This window comes from Cyprinus carpio, chromosome B2 (assembly GCF_018340385.1).
Source record: "Cyprinus carpio isolate SPL01 chromosome B2, ASM1834038v1, whole genome shotgun sequence".
Classification (NCBI taxonomy): domain Eukaryota; kingdom Metazoa; phylum Chordata; class Actinopteri; order Cypriniformes; family Cyprinidae; genus Cyprinus; species Cyprinus carpio.
The window spans coordinates 2,615,773-2,636,150 of NC_056598.1; the positions used below are offsets into that span (position 1 = coordinate 2,615,773).

The 20,378-nt window shown below is 36.0% G+C and overlaps 1 protein-coding gene across 7 annotated transcripts in view; it reads right to left on the bottom strand.

Annotated features, from left to right (window-relative positions):
- LOC109054711 (complement component C8 beta chain-like) overlaps nt 1-20,378 on the bottom strand; it is a 40,099-nt gene that overhangs the window by 1,412 nt on the left and 18,309 nt on the right. Inside the window, exons 6-24 of one of the 7 annotated variants that reach the window (XM_042717727.1) lie at nt 20,230-20,349; nt 19,944-19,982; nt 18,312-18,377; nt 18,009-18,068; nt 16,805-16,861; nt 15,884-15,983; nt 15,222-15,764; nt 15,029-15,138; nt 14,838-14,941; nt 9,148-9,268; nt 8,842-8,992; nt 8,205-8,346; nt 7,297-7,429; nt 6,161-6,358; nt 4,647-4,887; nt 4,432-4,560; nt 3,711-3,874; nt 606-756; nt 211-279 (exon numbers count right to left, since the gene is read on the bottom strand). In XM_042717727.1, coding sequence (XP_042573661.1) covers nt 211-279; nt 606-756; nt 3,711-3,874; nt 4,432-4,560; nt 4,647-4,887; nt 6,161-6,358; nt 7,297-7,429; nt 8,205-8,346; nt 8,842-8,992; nt 9,148-9,268; nt 14,838-14,941; nt 15,029-15,138; nt 15,222-15,764; nt 15,884-15,983; nt 16,805-16,861; nt 18,009-18,068; nt 18,312-18,377; nt 19,944-19,982; nt 20,230-20,349 — 2,698 coding nt within the window. Of the gene's footprint in view, nt 1-210; nt 280-605; nt 757-3,710; nt 3,875-4,431; nt 4,561-4,646; nt 4,888-6,160; nt 6,359-7,296; nt 7,430-8,204; nt 8,347-8,841; nt 8,993-9,147; nt 9,269-10,076; nt 10,236-10,930; nt 12,405-13,264; nt 13,308-14,837; nt 14,942-15,028; nt 15,139-15,221; nt 15,765-15,883; nt 15,984-16,804; nt 16,862-18,008; nt 18,069-18,311; nt 18,378-19,943; nt 19,983-20,229; nt 20,350-20,378 lie in introns of those variants that run through there. The other 6 variants (XM_019071946.2, XM_042717724.1, XM_019071943.2 and 3 more) reach the window with 6 other exon arrangements.

Genomic DNA, 20,378 nt, shown 5'->3' on the forward strand with positions numbered 1-20,378 from the left:
TTGACCATAACAGCATTAATTTATCAAAAGAGAAGGTCATCGTACTAATACAAGCATCCTTTCTGCATTTCTAAAGAGCTGATTCCTCCTAATCATAAAATGACATATATAGGAAAACTCTCTAACGCAGTGGACATCCACACCAAGTGCAGCATTCTGAACAGGACAAAAACATCCCTCTTTTATAGATAACAGGCCACACAGACAAACCTTTTCGTTTGGTTATCTCACAGCTCACTCCTTTGAAACCAGCTGGGCAAATACAAACACACCTTGTGCCTATTAAAAATAAATAAATAAATAAATAAATAAATAAATAAATAAATAAATAAATAAATAAATAAATAAAAATCTCATAAGGATTAAAGGAACTTCCAACACTTGGGATGTTTAGATATTTAAAAACTACCTGAAAAAAGTAAATTATTCCATATATCCCCCATTTATCAAAGTAAGAGATTAATTAATTAATGTGTTTTCCTTTAAAATGCTCTTGTTTGTAGAACATTATCTTGTTTAGAAACACAATTCAGAACTCTCAATGAAACTATTTTCCGGATAAAAATAACTATTATTTTTAGATAGTGTTTTCTGATTATTCTCACCTTTGAGCACTGCTATGCCGTTATTGAGACAGGGTGAGCAGCGACAGGAGCTGGTTTCTTTCAGGTACTCTGAAAGAGCTCTCTTCAGGTTTTTCTTCAGGATGTTAGCATTTGGGTCACGGGACGGCACCAACTCATGGAGTGGTTCTATCTGTAAAAACAAGACAGCTTAACTGTACCATTACAGGATTTTACAAAGTAAAATTAAATCACACAATAAAAGAGGTCCTGCAACCCTACAGAGGACAAGTGGTTGGGAGAATGAAGAATATTAACGTATGTAATATTTAAACTACTAAACCAGGGGTGTCCAACCCTGCTTCTGGAGTTCCTACAGATTTTAGATCCAACACATTTGCCTGGAAGTTTCTAGTGAGTCTGAAGACCTTGACTAGTTGGTCCAGGTGTGTTTAATTAGGGTTGGTGTTCGAATTTGCAAGTAGGTTTGGATGTAAATCATTGGCCCCAAAATGTTATTCTCACTGAATCATAGGAAGGACAAACATGGCAAAGAAATAAAAAGAACTGACATGATTTAGAAATGATGTTACAGAATCAATACTGAAATACTGGATTATTTGAGCGTTCACAGTGTGTGTGTCGGGGCACAACTGAAGCCAGAAACATATCAAAATCTTTCATATCCACAAACAGATGTAAAGTGTACAACCTCTTCATCGCAATCTCTGTGTTTGTGTTATAAATTTGATTGTTATTTATTTTATTTGTTTTTTTTTTTTTATATGATGGGAGGGTGGTTGGTTGTTGGTTTTTTTTTCTCCTTATTCTTCCTTAGATGTCTTTTCTACAGTGAACTCTAGTCTAACAGCTATAATCAATAGCCTCTTGATGAGTGGATTAGTACCAACCAGTTTAAAACATGCAATGCTTCATTCCTTGTTGAAAAAACTCATTTGGATCACACAATATATAACAACTTCTATTTATAAACTGCCTTTTATCTCCAAGATTTTAGAGAAAGTGGTTTACTCACACCTCTGTTATTTATTTGAATACTTTTGGTATTTTAGATATGTACCAGTCTGTCTTTAGGACTTTCCATAGCAACAGATCTGCACAGCTTAAGGTTACAAACTATATATTATTACTTTTGGACTCAGGATCACATGTTGTTTTAGTTTTATTAGATCTAAGCGCTGCTTTTGATACAACTGACCATGAGATTCTTCTTAACTGCCTGAAGTGTTGGGTTGGTGTCCAGGGCACAGCCCTTCAGTGGTTTGAGTCATATTTAAAGGACAGGACAGTTGCTGTGTAGTTACCAGACTTTTCTTCCACATTGGCTCCTTTAGTATGTGGCGTTCAGTAGGGGTCGATTTTGGGACCGCTGCTGTTTTCTCTGTACATGCTTCATGAGCACTATTTTTTGGAAGTACAGTATTTCTTACCATATTCGGTTTCATTTTCCTCTGAGCCTAGATAAAACATGTTCTTTGGACAAAACACATGAATGCTATACTAACATTAAGGCTGGCTCTCTACTAACTTTCTCCAATTAAATGAGAGTAAGACTGAGGTTTTTATTGTAGGTTCTCCCATGTCATCTACCTTGAAGATCATGTTGATCTTGAACATCTGAAGTTTATGTAAAGAGTCTACGGGCAATTTTGCATTCATTAAATTTTAATAAACAGATAGTGCTGTTGTTCAGGGTAGCTTTTTAATCTGAGATCAAGTGCTAAAATGAAGCATTTTCTTTCAACCCTTACGAAAAAGAAGTTTATTCAAGTGTGCTATTAGTATACTTCTTTTAAACTAAAAATAGGAAAGTATGCTTTTAGTTTACTTTTTATGTACTTCTCAGAAATGGGCTTTATGTACTTCTCAGAAATATACTTAAAATTACATTTAAGTATATATTTATTTTAATTTCAGAAATTGTATTTATGTTTTTATTTTAATTATGTTTAAAATTACATTTAAGTATGTATTGTACTACTTTTTGGTAAGGGAAGGAATGATTTGGAAATTGTGGTTCATACCCTTATTTAATCTAGATTCAATTATTGTAATTGTTTATATATTGGTCTCCCTCAGACTGTGCATGCCGCCTGCAGTTAGTGCAAAATGCAGCAGCGAGGTTTTTGTTGGGGGTAAGAAAGAGGGAACACATTACCCCTGAATTAGTATCTTCACAATGGCTTCCTGTTAAATTTAGGTTTGACTTCTAAGTTCTTCTGTTTGTTTAAAAGGCACTATCTGGTCTCACCCCCCTTATCTTCCTATTCCCTACTCTGATTCTAGAACTCTTAGAGCTTCCGATCTACTTCCGTCCCGTGTAGGCTAGTAATTGTAAATCGAAAGGAGTTTTTTTTGTTTGTTTGTTTTTTGTAGTATTTCCAAAACTTTAGAATGTTCTCCCAATTGCCACCTTTAAGTCTTATTTAAAAACCTATTCACAGTGTTTCCCACAGACCTAGGGCCAGATTTACTAAACATGGCAAATTAGCACGAGAGCACAATTCCAAAACAGCACAGATGGGCGTGGAAATTTCTGTGGGTGATTTATTGACAATGCTCAAATTAAAGAACACAGACACAACGTCTCATTTACATATCGAGCAACGCAATATACCAAGCGCAGTGCAAATTATGGTAGTCGCAAATAAGCAGAGCTGATGCTCATTAGGTGTGGGTCATCTGCTTACAACACAGGCGCAGCTTGTTACATGTTAACTGACAAACACGTACATATGTTCGGATAATGTGTTCTGGTAATCCTCTCCCTTCTACTACGCGATCTCTGTTCTCTGGTGCCTCCTCATAGCAACAATATTTGCAACCATTTCAAGTGCAAAATAGTTTAAGACATGCTTTTTGAGCATAAAATAATGGCACAATTGCCAGTGATTTGATGAGCTCAAAAGTTAGTAAATAGCGTTGTGTGGTTCATTTTTTTAATACTCACCTCCCATTAATTTTGCGTCTTTAGTCAATTTTGACAGTACTATTTTAACACCAAAAGACAATTTGTGGTGGCACTTTTTTTAAAGCCACGACTGCCCCCATTTTTAAAACGGGGGTGGGGGGACTGAAAAACAAAAAAAACAAAAAGGAAAACACATACTGGGTGAACAATGTTACCTTTTTGCTAACAAAATCTGGATTGTAGAACACAGCATCGCCCCACAGCTGCATGATGTCTGGAGTTGGCAGCTGTTTTGCAGCTAGACGGGAGACTGTTTCACTGTCACCACCTCTGACCACAATAAACACATCTTCCACCATTTCCCCCATTTTACTGGAATCTGAATAGCCAGACAAAATAGTATTTTTAAAGGTAAAGTAATCGATTTCAGAGAGGCTAGCTTTGAAAGCATAATATCCCACCCTCCCTGCAAATCACTCTCCAAAGCCACGCCTCCTCGAAATACAGAGGCTAACCAGCGTCATGAAGAGAGACGCCATTGGTGGAGGGTTGAATGCAACTCTGTCAGGTTACCTCATCTCTCATTCACCGATGAGAAAACATTACAGTACAAAGCACCGTAATATTACAATAATAATGTCTTCCATTATCGCTTGGTCTGCAAAAGCGTAATGGAACACCTTGACGTATAACGTCTGCGAGAACACATATGCTGACTTTAAATAAACATTAGTGACATTTAAGAAGATAATGTGCTTCACAAGCAGGTAATAGAATTAATGGTTGTTTCCAAACAGGTTTCCTAAACACTCTGGTGAAGTCTCTGCACATTTGGAGGTCTGCACAGGATGGAGAACGTATTTTAACATCAAACAATTGCACACTTCACCTTATAAGTTCTTCAATCTGAGCCTCTGAATTGTGGCTTTTGCTTACCTCCAAGCTCGTCCAGTAGGCCTTTACAGCCACCGATTGAAAATCCTGCACCCATATACACCCCCTGAATTAGGGCTCCACCTTTAAGCCCAACTTGTACACATTTCTTGACATCTTCAAGCTTGTAGTCTGTAATGAAAGTCAATATATTCAGTATAGGCTCAGCCTTTGGAAAAACATGGTTGTCATTGCTTTGATCACTTGCTTTTACCTACCAGATTTCTCTAACTTCTCCTCATTGAGGACAATAGTATATTCAAAATCTCCACCGAGAGTCGCCTCTCTGATGAAATGTGTTCCATAGTCACTGTAGAGCTGCCGATATTCTCCATATGTGTATTCCAGTGGCAGGGCTTGTAAGCGGGACATGAATTCGGGGTGTAACATCAGGTTCGATGTTTTTAAAGCATAGCGTGCTACCTCAAGTTCAGAGTGAGCTCGGAGAAATTTCTTTTTCTGAGGGCAACACAGAATAAAATCATGATTGGCTTTACAGCCGGGTCAGGAATTTAACACTGCAGTATATCTACAAAATATGATAGTATTGTACAATTATTATTTATGATGGTATTGTACAATTAAGGTTGATGTACATTATTGATCAATTTTAGATCTTGTAAAATTTTATGAAGAAAAGGTAAATCGGCAAACTGCTCTGACCTTAAGTGATCTGAACGCACCTGACATAATAATTACGACTTGCCAACACGTAAATACAAATTTTCTAGGAGGATATGAACGCGCCATATGTAAGCAGATGCATATGTAAAATAACGCAATCATCAAACAATAAACATAATCAAAACTGCCTTGTAACCAAATTAAATGTCTGGACTTTGGGGGTGTTTGTCAACTTTATGTTTTTATTATCATTTTAAATTTGACCCAATGCCATTTATTTATTTGTATTTTTTTTTAAAAGTTTTGTGAAAAAGGTCAGAATTGCTGCTGGTGGCTGGCAAATTTTTTAAAACATTGGCGGGGTTGGCACCGATAGCCTTGTGGTTAGTGCATTGACACACAGTGAAACTGCGCTCACAGTGACCAGAGTTTGATTCCTGTCTCAAGGTCCTTTCTGATCCTTCTCTCCACCCAATGCTTTCCTGCCATCTCGCTTATGTATATATATATATATAAATATATAAAAGGCAAAAGGCTGGTGGGGAAAGAACATAGACTCTATAAAAACATGGACGTAGTGTCCGCGATGTTACCCGTAGATTACCGAAGAGCATTTTTGAAGCTCAAAGTGGGTGGAGCGGGTCGTCGATATATATATTCCTAAACGTTTTACACTAAACTGTGAGAAATCAAAGCTATAAATCTGAACAAGTTGTATGGCAAATTTGAGGGTTAGATCTCAAAAGATCAGAAAGATTTTGTTTCAGGACCATTTTACCTTTTTAATTCCTGTCCCTAAGATCAGAATGATATATATATATATATATATATAGATATATATGTATATATATGTATATATATATATATATATATATATATATATATGTTCATATAATAAAAAAAATAATATATATACTATATATGATATATATATATATAGAGTTAAGAATATGTATATATAGCATCTATATTACATATAAAAGAATTCAGTGCACAAAGCCAGAAACTGAATCTAGTTTTTAATCTTTATCTCTCATGACACCAGAGAGTTAAGAAACCACCTAGCATCTAGTTACAATATGAATTTTGTAAAAGGATAGAAATTCTCCGTCCCTGAAAAGTTGCGCATCTTCGTCACTGACTTCTTGTACTTGTGGTCATTATATTTAAAACTGAACTCAAAAGTATTAGGAATAGCAATTCCAAATGAGACGCTGGTCTTGGACAAAGATGCCTTTGTTTCACTCTTGAAGTATTCATTGTAAGATTCATATGCCTCCAGTGTGAAATCATAAGAGCCTTTTGTCTGGGAACAACAAAGTAAATTATTTCACACAAACAGAAGTCCCGAATCAGCCTTTAGTTGTTACTAGAGTCATTGGTAACACTCGTATCAGAGAAGTATAAAAAATCATCTCAGGTGCAAAAATGCAAGTTACTCAAAGAGGTTTTGGTAATTATGAATTATTTTATCAGAGCTAATGTTAATAAGTAGGTCAAAGCTTGCCCGCAGAAAAGAAAAGTTGTGGCCATGTTTTACTAATTCTTTTCCTTATTTTAATTGAGTTCAATAATGGACACAACTGAACTAAAACAAGGGAAAGAATCAGTAAAACATGGCTAAAATGAGGGAACAAATTCTTAATTCGTGGCCACATCTTGTGCATAATGAATTGAAACAGTTTAAAGTTTCATTAATGCGTGGATTTAACTAAAATGAGGGAACAAATTTCAGTAAAACCATAAGATTGTAATCTATGTTACTGATAATTAGCCCATTATTGCCCCTTATATGTATTTTAAGTCACTGTTCAGTTGGGTCTATATTTTTATTATTTAAAACATGCAGCAAAATAAATAAATACATTATAAAATTTGATTAGCAGACAAATTAATCTGCCAATTTCTTGGTTAGCAAAATAAGTGACCGTCCTAATAATTTGGGTTCTTTTATTAATTTGCAGTGTTTGTTTTATGTGCTTTAGGGTGTGGCTATCAAGACCAATTAGAAACAATCAACATTTTCCGTGGCCATTTTTCATTTACACACACGTGTTTGTCTGTTAAACTGAACCTACATTATAAAAACTAACCCAAGATCAACACCTCTAGTGGCAAATTCTTAATTCGTGGCCACATCTTGTGCATCAAAAGCCTTGTTTGCTGAAATCACATGACTTGGTCAGTTTAATATGTGCTTTGAAACACAGAAACGCAGTGCTTCAGAAGCATCATGAGACATACCTCTATTGTGTACTGCTGTATATTATAAGGCTTCCTGTAGCGAACATCTTGGATGAAATGAGGCAAGCAGCCGCCAGCGTAGTATCTGTTATCAAGCACCACTGCTTCCAGTTTACCGTTCAAAATGTTGAATCTGGGAATGAAGAACAGATTATCTCCAAATACCTGATCTGTAGCACAGAAACAGTTTTTGCATTAGGCTCAAGTACAGGAACAACAAAAATATCCTTGTTACCATGAACTGCAACATGAAAAGTGATAAGCATGGTATTGAAAACTGACAGTTTTTAAAAGTAACATTACGAACAAACGCTAGGCCAAATGTTTTATTAGGCTGCAGAAAATGTCATGCATTCTCAAAACCTGTTGTGCATGATGGCATCTATTTAATCTGGTTTTCTACTACTAAGTCACATATTATTTTGCGAAAATCAAAATCAGATGTCAATAAACTGATGATAGGAACTTAAATGACTACTATTGTGTTTGATTTGATTAAAATGCTGAATGTATTGATAAGCATTGATGGTAAACTAAAAAGTACTTTAATGTCATTTTCATGAAAACTTGCATGCTATGTAAATAGAATCATCATTACACATTTGTAAAGCTGAAATTTTGTCTATTTAAAATGTTCATTTCAAATGCAATATCAAACAGTTCTAATCAATGTTCTTTAGTCAACATATCAAAATAAGTGTAATTCTCTAAAGCATGACAAGTGATAAAATGTGATTTATATTGCAATTTAAAACTTTTTTAAAAACAATTTAAGGTGGTCAGTACTGCATACAAAGCTACTATATGCACTAAGAGTAAAAACATAAGCAAACAAACATGATATTACCAGGAGGCCCTTGCTACTGTATGTTAGTATGTCAGTACAGGAGTGTTTTAAACACACACACCCTTTGGCAAGATTCTCGATTCCATAATACTCCTCGGTTGGCTGATTACAGGCTTTGTACACTTTTTTACAGCCCAGTTCATCAGAGCCATCCCCGCAGTCATCATCAGCGTTACAGCGCAGAGCCTCCAGCACACAGCGACCTGTTACACCACACACAGTCCTTTCTTTACATTGCTTCTGTTCCAGTAATACTTTAACAGCTTTGGCTGAATTTCCAATGAAAGGATTCCACACAAAAAGACTGAATCAAGTCATTTCGATGTACAGTAGATCCCTCAGTTTGACTGAATGAGCTGTAAATTTCCTTTATATTCTAATTTCAGTTGTGGGAGAAATACTTCCCGTTATTCATGGTATGTTGAAAACAATATATTAATCTTTTTAAATTTTTAAATTTTTAAACTGTGATGGTTGAAGGGTGCATAGCATAATGTCACCATATTGTCCCAGTTTTTGAAAATGCATAGAGCGAACCTTTCACTGATTGTTTACAGTTTAACGGAAGTTACTCTCATAATTTGTGCAAAGCATCATGGGGTGTAGGAAAAATGTTATAATTTTGCCTTCATATATTTGTGTTTAAATACTTTGTGCACAGTTATTATATGGGATTTAGAAATGTAGTTATTTCTGACCTGTGACAGTGCAGCGAAAGCCCTGGCATGGAGGAGTGGGTCTCTGGCAGGAGTATCGCGGTGCAGCGGTGCAGGCCTCCTCCTCTCGGCCCTGATCATGACATGGATCTCCTCCAAACTCAGACGGCTGGACCAGCGTGGTATAGCGATACTGAAGAGACACACAACAAGTGTGTGAAAATGTTGGGTTACAAATGTTTAAATGTTTCATTTAAAGATTAAAAAAGAAGCATGTTATCAACATTCTAATAAACGTTCTATATAACCGTGTAAATGAGCAGACAGACAACAAAACCCCATTCTCACCCTCTTCTTGAGACAGGGGTCACAGCGAGTCCATGAGGACCATTCAGACTGTGAACAGTCCACTGGATCTTTAGGCGGTTGTTCAGCGGTCCTGTCTTCTGATCGACAGAGCACGACAGCACTGTAAGAAGCAGATTTAAGCTGTTTGTGAATGCAGTATGTAAGGTTATTTATAACAAATTGCAGAATTCAGATTCAGGCCCTTATAATAAGTTACATTGCACAGAGTGATGCTTAAAGGTATTTGGATACTTTGGGAGACTTAAAGCACATCACACTTGAAAATGTCTGAATTTAATTGCATTAAAACAAAAAATCAAACCCAGTGGCATCTGATCTTTTATGAAAACTACCTTCACTTTTCATAGATCTTTTTTTTTTGTATTGTTGCTTTTATTATATGAACAATATATAATATATTACATTATTTGGTTTTCATTACATTAACAGTAAACATGTTCTGAAGACTTTAAAAACCAAAGTGTTTGATCAGCTATTCAAGACATTGTCTGCAATATATTTATTGCTTCATATTTTGAAAACCTACCATTTTGTGAAATATTTTGACTGAAAAGGATGTTTGTGCAAAATTCCTTAAATATTAATGGCACTTTTTACATTTTTAATTATGGCTTTTATATATATATATATATATGGTTTACTGATTTTTTTTTGTTTGTTTGTTTGTTTTTTTGCCTGAAATGTTTCTATTTTATAATAACAGGTTTTTTTTGTTGTTATTAATAACATTACCTATAGACCACTAAACACTAAAATCACACAGCTGAATTCTTCAGTAGTTCTCTGAATGGTGAGCACTGACCAATTAAAAAGTGAAGCAATCAAAACAGAACATTTATTTAAAACACTGGAATCCAATAAAAATGCACTGCACATTCATGCTCATAAAGTAAAATATTCCAACTTACCATATAATGCACAGACAAAGTATTGCTTTGCTGCAGGCTGAATTTGCTTGTAGAAAACTGTGCATTATAACGTCAGGGAAACCTAGAGCATTCAGGGTTTTCCAGGATGTGTTATTTGGAGTCTGTATTTCTCGTAAGTGAGTCACATGAAAGTGAACACAAAAAATCAATGGAAATGTTTGTTTTGAGTTGCATGCAATGTAACCATTGGACTTTCAGTTGAACATTAATGATCTTATTTACTGGCGAGTAATGGCTTTGTTTCTATTTATTTTTACGATTGTTTAAATACTTTTTTCAACACAACATATGTTTTTTTTTTTTTCTCAAGCTCTTCATGCATTTTTTTTTTTCTTATAGGCTATGTATCACTTAATCTTTAAAAACACAGTACAATACACATGGATGTTTTAAATGAAAGTATGGTCATTTATTTAACATTTATTTACAGGAGTTTATGATCTTATCAAATCTCAAACTCCTCAATGTGTGGGATTTAGCAGTGGTCCAGTATGTGATAATATTGCAGGATGTTTCTAAATTAATGTATTTTGTCAAGTCTAGTGACCTACAACAGAAAACCCAGGCGCCATGGAGCCTGTTATCAGAACTAATTCCACAGCAAATATCTAGCAGTTTTATGCTTTAACCACAAGAGGGCCAAAAGTTACATAGTTTAGCTTAAACATTGTTACTACATAGAGATAAAATAGAAATTAGTTTGCATATAAAACCATCAAAATTACATATAGCATTAAAAAAATACTGAACATTTAAATATATGGGTTGTAATCATTTTTGCATTTCTGTTCAAAATCTCTCACAAAGTGAAATAATTACACTCATTCTTGTCAGACAGAAAATGAAATTTATTAAGCTTTTGCAGAATAAGTGTCACCTCTCTACTTATTTATGACTGAACATGAATATAATTTGTTGCCATAACAATTAACCTTTGCAACAGGAAAAGTGCTTTATGTTGGAAGAGAGAAACATCTTTACTGGAGACCATTTATAATGATGACAGGTTATTCTGTATGGTGAATCCTAAAGCATATTTAGCAAAATCTGTTGTTAGATAAGATGCTAATAATACCTTATTCTTAATGAATAAATGGCATCAAGACTGTAAACATAGGTACATCTAGCCAATGATATAAATGTGAAATTACTTGCTTTACTTGTTTTGCTGTTAGTGTTCTGGATTTCTCATTGATTTTATCTTGTTTAAATCAATAAGGCAAACTAAAATGCTTTAGTACAGTGTCTGATTAGTACAGAACAGGAAATAATAAAAATGGCACTTTGTCTTTCTTAAATTATAATAATTTGAGAAAATCACTACAATACAAAAAAAAAAGTGATATTTTTGTAAGAAAATGAACAAAGATATCCCGACAGTAATTGTCTTTGAACCACTTCACCTACAACACTTTTTGATTCAGTGAACGTTGTAGCCCTTGGTATGGACCTTCTATTCTGATAGATTAACAGAGAGGCAAAAATAATTTCAGTTAAACAAACATCAAGCCTGAAAACATATATATGTATACAGTTTACAGTATTGCTTATGAACTGCACCGAGCTTGCAACACTGTAAAGCAAATACTATAACAAAAGCTCCAGAGCAGAGATTTAAAACAAACAAAATACATTTTGTCATTCAAAAAACATAACACTGACAGTATCATAATACACACATTATTTGAAAATGATTTGAAAATTTTCCTTTTTGAATAATCATGTCATAGCAAAAAATCTAAAAGAGAATGTCTGTCATCATGTCAGTTTTCCAAAAAAAAGAAAAAAAAGATAAGCCATGCAAATGGTCATTAAAAGTTTTCTTTTCTTTAAGAAAAGGTTCAATGCAATATCAACATTCAATAAAATTATTTCCAAGAAAAACAATAGCAATGATTTTAACCAATGTTTTTGGCTACTCCATATGTAGAATGCAACTACACAGCTTCACGGGTGATCTTGTCCATTAGAAATGACAACAGAAATCAATCCCCAAGTCCATCAAATGCCCATCACAGTTCAACTTTGATTTCACTTGTCCAATTTCTGATACTACGACAGTTTATTATTTTACAAAAAATATTTCATTGCTGAATTAGTTTAGATAGTGGCTACAGGTAGACAGCCAATTTTCAAGTCCATCACAAACTAAAGGTGCACTTCATTTATTAAAATAGATTTTATTTTCTATCAGTTATTAGAGTTTGTGAAATGTTCCACAGAGCTCACACAGCTTTAGGTCCCATCTGTATCACTGTGATTTCCGGATTCTCTCAGTGCTCTTCTGTATGTTGAGGCTCATTCTTCCTAAGGATGAAATCATAAAAACAGTTCATAAATAAAGTTAAGAAATACTGAATTTCATGGACATGAAAGCCTGAATCATAAGCAAAATCCACCAGTTTCTGCCTTTTCCCCTTTTTTGCCAGCTTCAATAAATTACTGAGCAATGAGAACTCAATTTTGTCAAAAGATGTTAGTTTATTTATGCATAACCAAATTAATATGAGCTCCGCATTCCCCATTTTATGATATCACAACCTAAAATATTTCGGAACACCTCCTGAACTGTATGTCTATGAAAACCAACGATGACTGTCAATACGGTCTTACCGTAGCAGGTACCATTCTGCTATCATCAATACTAAATATAAACATGATGATTGATGATTTTAAGGGGTTTGTCTCCTATATACATCCAGATGAACCGACCACTTCCTCTTGCCTGGAACACTCTGGGTGCTCTGGATGACAAGTGATGGTTCTGGCTGGAGTATGCGTATGCAATATTATCTGCTATCCAGTGTGACACATGCTGTTTCGAAGCTGGTCAACTAGCATTTTTCTCATCAAAACAGAAACAACTGAGTCGCAAAGGCTCAGTGTAGGCGTGTAGTACTCAGACTGAGCACAAGGTGAGGGGATCAAGTAAATTACTTGACTGATCGTATCAGGATTAAGTACCTTATGTAGAAACGGCAGATTTGGCCAAAAGGAGACCTATGAAGAGGAGTTGGCTTTCCATACTAGCTTGTCCTCACTTACTGATAAAAAATGTAATTCACCAACTCTTTTGGATACGGATAGCAAGACGGAAATAAGGCTGAGAACAGGCCAAACCCAAAGCTGTATTGTGGTTGTGAATGGATATTAAATCTGGACTTCACCTTAGAGAAGGTCAGCTCTCAGTGCTAATGGCCATCGACAGCCCTGTATCAGATGTAAGAGAGAAGGGAACCAATGAGTTACAGTAGGAGTGGAGTCTGTAAAAAATGATGAGCGTGGAGAAAATGGGTCAATTTTCTGATAACTAATAGCTGTTTCCACTCTTAGTAACAAGCGGAGAGAGAATATAAGCCAACAGGAGAAAGGAGCAAGCCCAATTCCCGACAGTGTTCTGATCTGCTGAGACGCTGATTTCATTGTGCCTTGAACAGTTTTCCCTTTGGGTTCAATAAAAGAATGTAGAGTTTCTTTCATAAACTCTAACCTCTCCATCCCACAACTTATACCAGGGTTCCTCAAATCTGGACCTGGAGGGCCACTGCCCTGCATAGATTACCTCAAACCTTGATCAAATTCACTCACCTGTGATTTTCTAGGTATCCTGAAGACCATGATGAGCTTGCTCAGGTGTGTTTGATTAAGGCTGGAGCTGACCTCTGCAGGGCATTGGAAAGCTTTGAGGAATCCTGATTTAGACCTTGCTACAATGCTGTAACATGGGGTGATAGGTTCATTGCTATGGAGTCCTCACTCCAGATGAGATGGTTAAAACTGTACCCGGTCACCACCAAAAACAACAGGCCCTTATAGACTTGAGGATGGAGCAAGAAGAGCACTGCTGCCTGCTCCTAAGGGCTAGGAGGGCTGGGCTCCGGACACAGTGTTCATGGTTCCTCTTAGGCCACTCACCAAGATGTGCCCACAGGATAAATCTCGATGAATACAAACCCCTTTCTCATATCAAGCCGATCTCAGATCCTTGGCAGAATTTTTGATAGTTTTGCACAGGCCCCTCCCACAATTGTTGATTGACAGTAGCCTCGGTCTTTGGTTTTATCACAGCTGAGTGAGCTGTCATCAGTCCGCCATTGTTCTGACATCCAGAACGGGTGTAGACAAGAATGGCTCCTAAGTGACTGACATGTTTTGTTATTGAATGTAATAATGAACATAGCAGTCATCATTTACTCCCGACATCTGAGCCACTGAAGACGTAGAGGATTACTTTTTTTTTTTGAAGGGAATGCACCCCCCGATCTACCTAAATGCGTCTATGTTGTGTGAATCATTCGTGATCCAGCTTCCCCGACAGAAGTGAGTATAAGGGTTTTTTTATGAATCTTTGCAAATCGCCTTTCCTAATAATGTGCTAGTTAGCAAGTTACACAATGAATGCAGCTAAAGTTTACCGTGTCTCAGAGAGCAGCTTGGAAGAGAGGGGTGGGGTCAACGGAGCTCATTTGCATTTAAAGGAACACGCAACAAAACGACTGGCTGTAAACAGAGTCTTAGCATATGACATACAACATATGGTGTGATGGAGAATAGGTTCCAGTCTTGCTTCTGGAGACCAATGTCCTGCAGAGTTTAGCTCCAACCTGCCCCAACAGACTTGGAAGTGTGTTTAATTAGGACTGAAGCTAAACTCTGCAAGACAGTGGCCCTCCATGAGCAGAATTGGAAACCCCTGATATAGAATCTTGAAGAAGAAAGTCAGAAAGAGAGAAAACCAACCCAGAAGACATCTCTCTTTGGACATCCAGCTGTGAAGAGTCTGGAAGGTTTATCTGAGCATCTGGTGGTATCTCATCAGTGCTGAGAGTTTGAGCACATGCCTGCTGTAAGAGAATGGGATTATTGGTGAAAAACTGAGACTTCAGCAATAAACAAATCACATCCATACAGCTATGACACACAACTATTACCGAAGTTTCTGGCACATTGTCTAAGCTGTCTTTTGCAGTCAGGAGCGATGGCTCTATTGAGGTGGCAGTTGCTAGGGATATGGTTTCCTGCTCCGGACCAGGAGTAGCACCTGTGGAAATGGAATCAAATGGATGGGAATGATGCCTGTCATATGATAAACCTCAATCTCTGGTCGTAGTGTTTTAAACTCACAAGAATCAGTTGGGGATGGTGATATTGATGACTCTGAAGTCAATCTCAACTGTGAAAGATCAAGCTCACCACAACAGTCCATTTCCTGTTTCCCAGAGGACTGTGCAGCATCATGTTTGCTTGTGCTAATGTGAACAGCTATTATTTCCTCCTGGGGGTCCTTGTTTAGGGCGTCCTTAGATCCACTTTCCTGTAAGGTAGGTTCTACACAGTGCTGAGGGCTCATTATGTTTGACAAAGTCTCTGGAGGTTCACAGGAGTGCGGGCGCATGGCAGCAATGGGGACCAGACCTTGAAGCACTGCGGCTGGAATGGGATGCGCCCCCATTCCAACTGTCTGGGATGGTACAAACGCCCATTGCTGCTGGCCTGTGGCTGGAGAGTGGAAGAGATTAGCCTGACCCCAAATCACAGGCTGGCCTCCAGGGAGCATCTGGGCCACCTGCAATGGTCCCTGAACCCCGAAGGCCATTGGAGCGGCTTGGGTGGCAAATGGCTGTTGGGTCCAATGAGCAGCCTGGAAAGCACCCATGGTCATATAGCCTGAGAAACGGAAAAAAATGTTGAGAATAAGTTTTATTAATAGCATTAATTTAAAAAAATTATGTAAAAATCAGAACTTTGATTAAAAGATAACCTCTCAGGCAGTTGCTGTATGTTACCTGAGGGCACAGCCGGTGGGCTAAAATGAGTGAAGAGTTCGGGACGGTGCTGACGTCGCCTCCTTCCAGGATCCAGTGTGGTAGCAGGCGATGCTGGCATCTGTGATGACATGGATATCATTTTGGATATGAGATTGCATACAATGGTATCATAACAAAAATTAGAGATGCACCGTTTGACCTGATATACTGTAAATTGGACCAAGTTTCAGATGGTTTTTGCTTTTTTTTTACTTTAAACATGTGATTTGTGCAGGTCTGTTTCATGCAGCATAATTTCACAAAGCTAAAGTCAGACTATTTTGTTTTGCTTTAAAAATAATAAATAAAAAATTTATACAATCTAATTTAAATAAAAAACAGCTCATGTTAAATGTGTGTAGCACCTTTGTTTGGATTGGAATTAAAATGCAGTGGTTGCCTCTCATTTCAAATGGCTACGGATATTTTTGGTTTAAGGCCAGTTCGGCCTGTAGTAGAGCAGATAATCAACAAATAAATTAGCTTTAAAACAATTATTGTATTCAGCCTCTTTGTTTAAAAAAAAAATCAACAAACAGAATCAGCCATGAAAAATCATGATCTATGCATCTCTATAAAATACATATTCAAATAATGGAATTCAAATATATTTAAGTACTGATATATACAGCATAAAAACTATATAACTATATATAGTCAGAATTAGCTTTTATTTTTACAGATAGAATTTACACACACACACACACACACACACACACACACACACACACACACACACACACACACACACACAGGTACACTGTTTTATATATATTGTATATATTTCAGGTCTTTTAAACCAAACCTAAATTGGTTAATATTAAAATATGTAATTTAAATGGTTTGCATTAAAAGTAAGACTAAGCACATGGGTGATTGTTCCTCTTGAGGTTTACTTACAGAAAGGATGTCTGGGGGGGTTGCCATGTCACCGAAAAGATCAAACTGGTTTATATTCTGCAAGACAGTCAGGGAGGAAGATTAAGGAGATATAATGCCATACTGGAAGACATTCCTCAACACAGATTATCTGAACAAGATCAGAATCGAGATCAGCAGCCCACAGTGGAATAGTTATTGATCTATCAGTGGGCCCAACAATGAAATAATGCTTCAGTAGTGGAAATCTAGTACTTGGCTACTACACATGCTATCGTGGTTATCAGATGAAGACATACTGTAGTGACATGTCAATGACACTAACAAGTGAAGGGAATCAGGCAACAAACATTAATAAAACAAAACAAACGGTACAAGCAATGATGTGGATGATAACTAAAATGTATGACCATTTATCCAGAACCCAATGTATATGCAAAACAAAAAGAAAGCCAACACAACAGTCATGTTCTATAGCAAAGCTAGCAAATCACATCAGGAGACTCAGGTGTTCATAGATTCCGGCAAAATCAATGTTTGGCACGTGTGAGCAAACATTGCAGCAGGGAGACTGATATTTATGTGAGTAAAGCTCCAAGCACTCGATAGGCTCCGACTGAATGAACAGACAAGCAGTAACGCTCTGTGAAATGGACTGATAACAATCATTTAACATGGATTCATTCTGGTGAAAGCAATGCTGTGTTTTGACTTCTATAGGTCTGTTTGGCATTTTGCAATGAATGCTGATCTTCAAGCATTCGTTTTTGTTTTATTTTTTTGTTAGGTTGTTATAAATAATAAGCTCTGGAAATTTTAAGTAGCCATCACTCTGAAAATGTCCACCATAATGGTGTTTTCAAGCTAATCTGTATGTCTTTTGGTTAAATAAATACATAAATAAATATCCTTGTCATTAATGCATTGCAATAGTCACATTAACTTTTACTAAACCCATGCAGTACATTCACACTAGAGGTGAACTCCCAAAACAAATCTCTGTTTGATTTCCCCCTCATTCATTTTCCTTGTATAGCATCACATAATATTGAAAGATTTGTAACATGGACAACACCAAAAATAAATATTTTCAGTACATTGATCACTTTCAATTTGCTTCGGGATTCAAAAAACTTTACATTTTCTAAATCAAGACAGGGGAAAAACATTGAGAGGTTTGTTTGAGGGAAGGTTGAGCGAATGTTCGAGACGTGAGAGAACCTACACTCATAAGATGGTGTTTTGGAACGTCATAGATCCCGTCTTTCTGCTGACTTGTGGGGACCTAAAAATTATATCAAGTTAAGAACACAAGACTACTGCTATGCTTTAGTAATATTTCATTCTGTGTGCACTGCATGATATATATTGTAGGTGTGCTTGAGTACTGTATTTTTAAGCTCACAGAGAACTGCATGTTTAATTTGGGGAGATAATATTATAGGACAACTGTTTTTAGATTCCGCTCTCTTTCTGATTTTGTAACTGTAGAGATGTGGGCGAGGAGGGGAGTGGCTTAAGTAAGTACCTGGTAAACGCTCTCCTCTGATTGGTGGCCATGGAGGGGCTCGTGTCCAGCTTCAAACACAATGTACTACAAGGAGTTAGGAAAGAAAATGAGAAAGGCCCCGTATGGAACCAATCAGACAGCGGCAACACTAAGAACATTCAATGCTAAATATTGTGTTTCTTTATCCAGAACAGTGAGAACTCTAGATTGACCCTTTTTGTTTCCACAGTATAGAAAATCAGCAATGCTATCTCATTCATTTCTCAGTTGTTAGATGATTTAATGGAAAGCAAATTGTACTCTTAGGTTCGGTGCGTCACACAAAAAAAGACCTCAGTTATTACACAAAAGTATCTAATTTCAGAAGAGATGCTCAAGATGCCAAAGCCTGTTATCAGAAGTCTCTGTATGAATCAATATTTCCTAAAATCAAATGATCAGAGATATGATTTTCAAATATATATTTGTATCTCTATACTCTTAATGTATTACTAATATGTATATTTTTATCTCTTCAAATTTTGGGAGCAGAATTTGAAAGTTTTTTATAGTGCTGTCAAATGATTAATCGTGATTAATCGCATCCAAAATTAAAGTTTTTGTTTACATACTATATGTATGTGTACTGTGTATATTTATTATGTATATATAAATACATACACATACAGTAAATATTTTGAAAATATTTTCATGTATATACATTGATATATTTATATTCTTATATTTTATATTATATATAAATATATTTAATATATAAACATAACATATTTTTCTTAAATGTATACATGCATGTGTTTGTAATTATATATACATAATAAATAAACACAGCATACACGCATATATTATGTAAACAAAAACTTTTATTTTGGATGTGATTAATCGTGATTAATCATTTGACAGCACTAGTTTTTTATTGAAGCATCTTATGCTTATCAAGGCTGCATTTATTTGATCAAAAAATACAGTATTATCAGTAACACTGAGAAATATTATTATAATTTAAAATAATTCTATTGTAATACTGTACTTCCAAATGATAAAAAAAGTTTTTATTTTAAAAAAAAAAAAAGGATTTATTCAAAATATAAATATTTTGTGACAACATACAATACAATTTAAATGTTTGGGGTCAGAACATTTTTTTTTTTTAAATAAATTAATTTTTAAAGTCACATGGTCATATGGCCGGCATACGTCTCATGAGCTATGAATGAGCAATAAAAGATAATGTAATAAAATTTTTATTTAAAATAATATATACATATATATATATTATATATATATATATTTTAAACCAAGCTACTTCAACCGAACTAAAGCAAGAAATTTGGAGAGCTTCCATCACAGGGGTTCTGGTTAGAGATAAATCTGGATGTGAAACTGATGGTTAAAGTTGTCTGTATTCAGTGTGAGCGAGAGAGCACTGGTTCAACATATCAGAGTACATCCAGTACAGTACGGCTGTTTATGACTCTCCACAGAACATACAGACAGAACCACAAAACATGACTGCAGATCAACACACTGGCAATGACTGAATGCTTAACACAAGTCCTGTGAGCATCGACTGCAAAAGATATCAACCACACTTAAATGGAGGAGGTAAATGATCTAGAATGTCAGTTCTTCATAAAGTCAGGTTAAGCTCACCTGATACACTGGATCATCAATCTCATCCTCCAGAATCGTCTGTGTCAGCCATTAAGAAAAACAGCCATGATTCATAGTTTTTTTACAGATGAAATTAGAGAAAACCAAAAGAAATACAAAAACCGAGAATCGTCAGAAATGAACAACTCTTATGTTTGAAAACAGAAAAGCATTTTATATGCACACGCTCGGGCAGGACACACATACGGAGAACAGAAACGCATGCAGAATTTGACCCTAAAGAGTCACTGGCAATTTATTTTTTTGAAGAAAGTCTTGCTCTTACCTGATAGACGGCTTGTTCGCAGTGCTTGTCCTTCTGAGCCTTTTTCTGTGACTCCTCCCTCTGTTTGATGTCATAGACGAGGGTGAAAAGGTCACGCAGGTCCAGTATGACTGGCTCTGCCTAAGAGAGGACAACTGAGGTTATAGCTG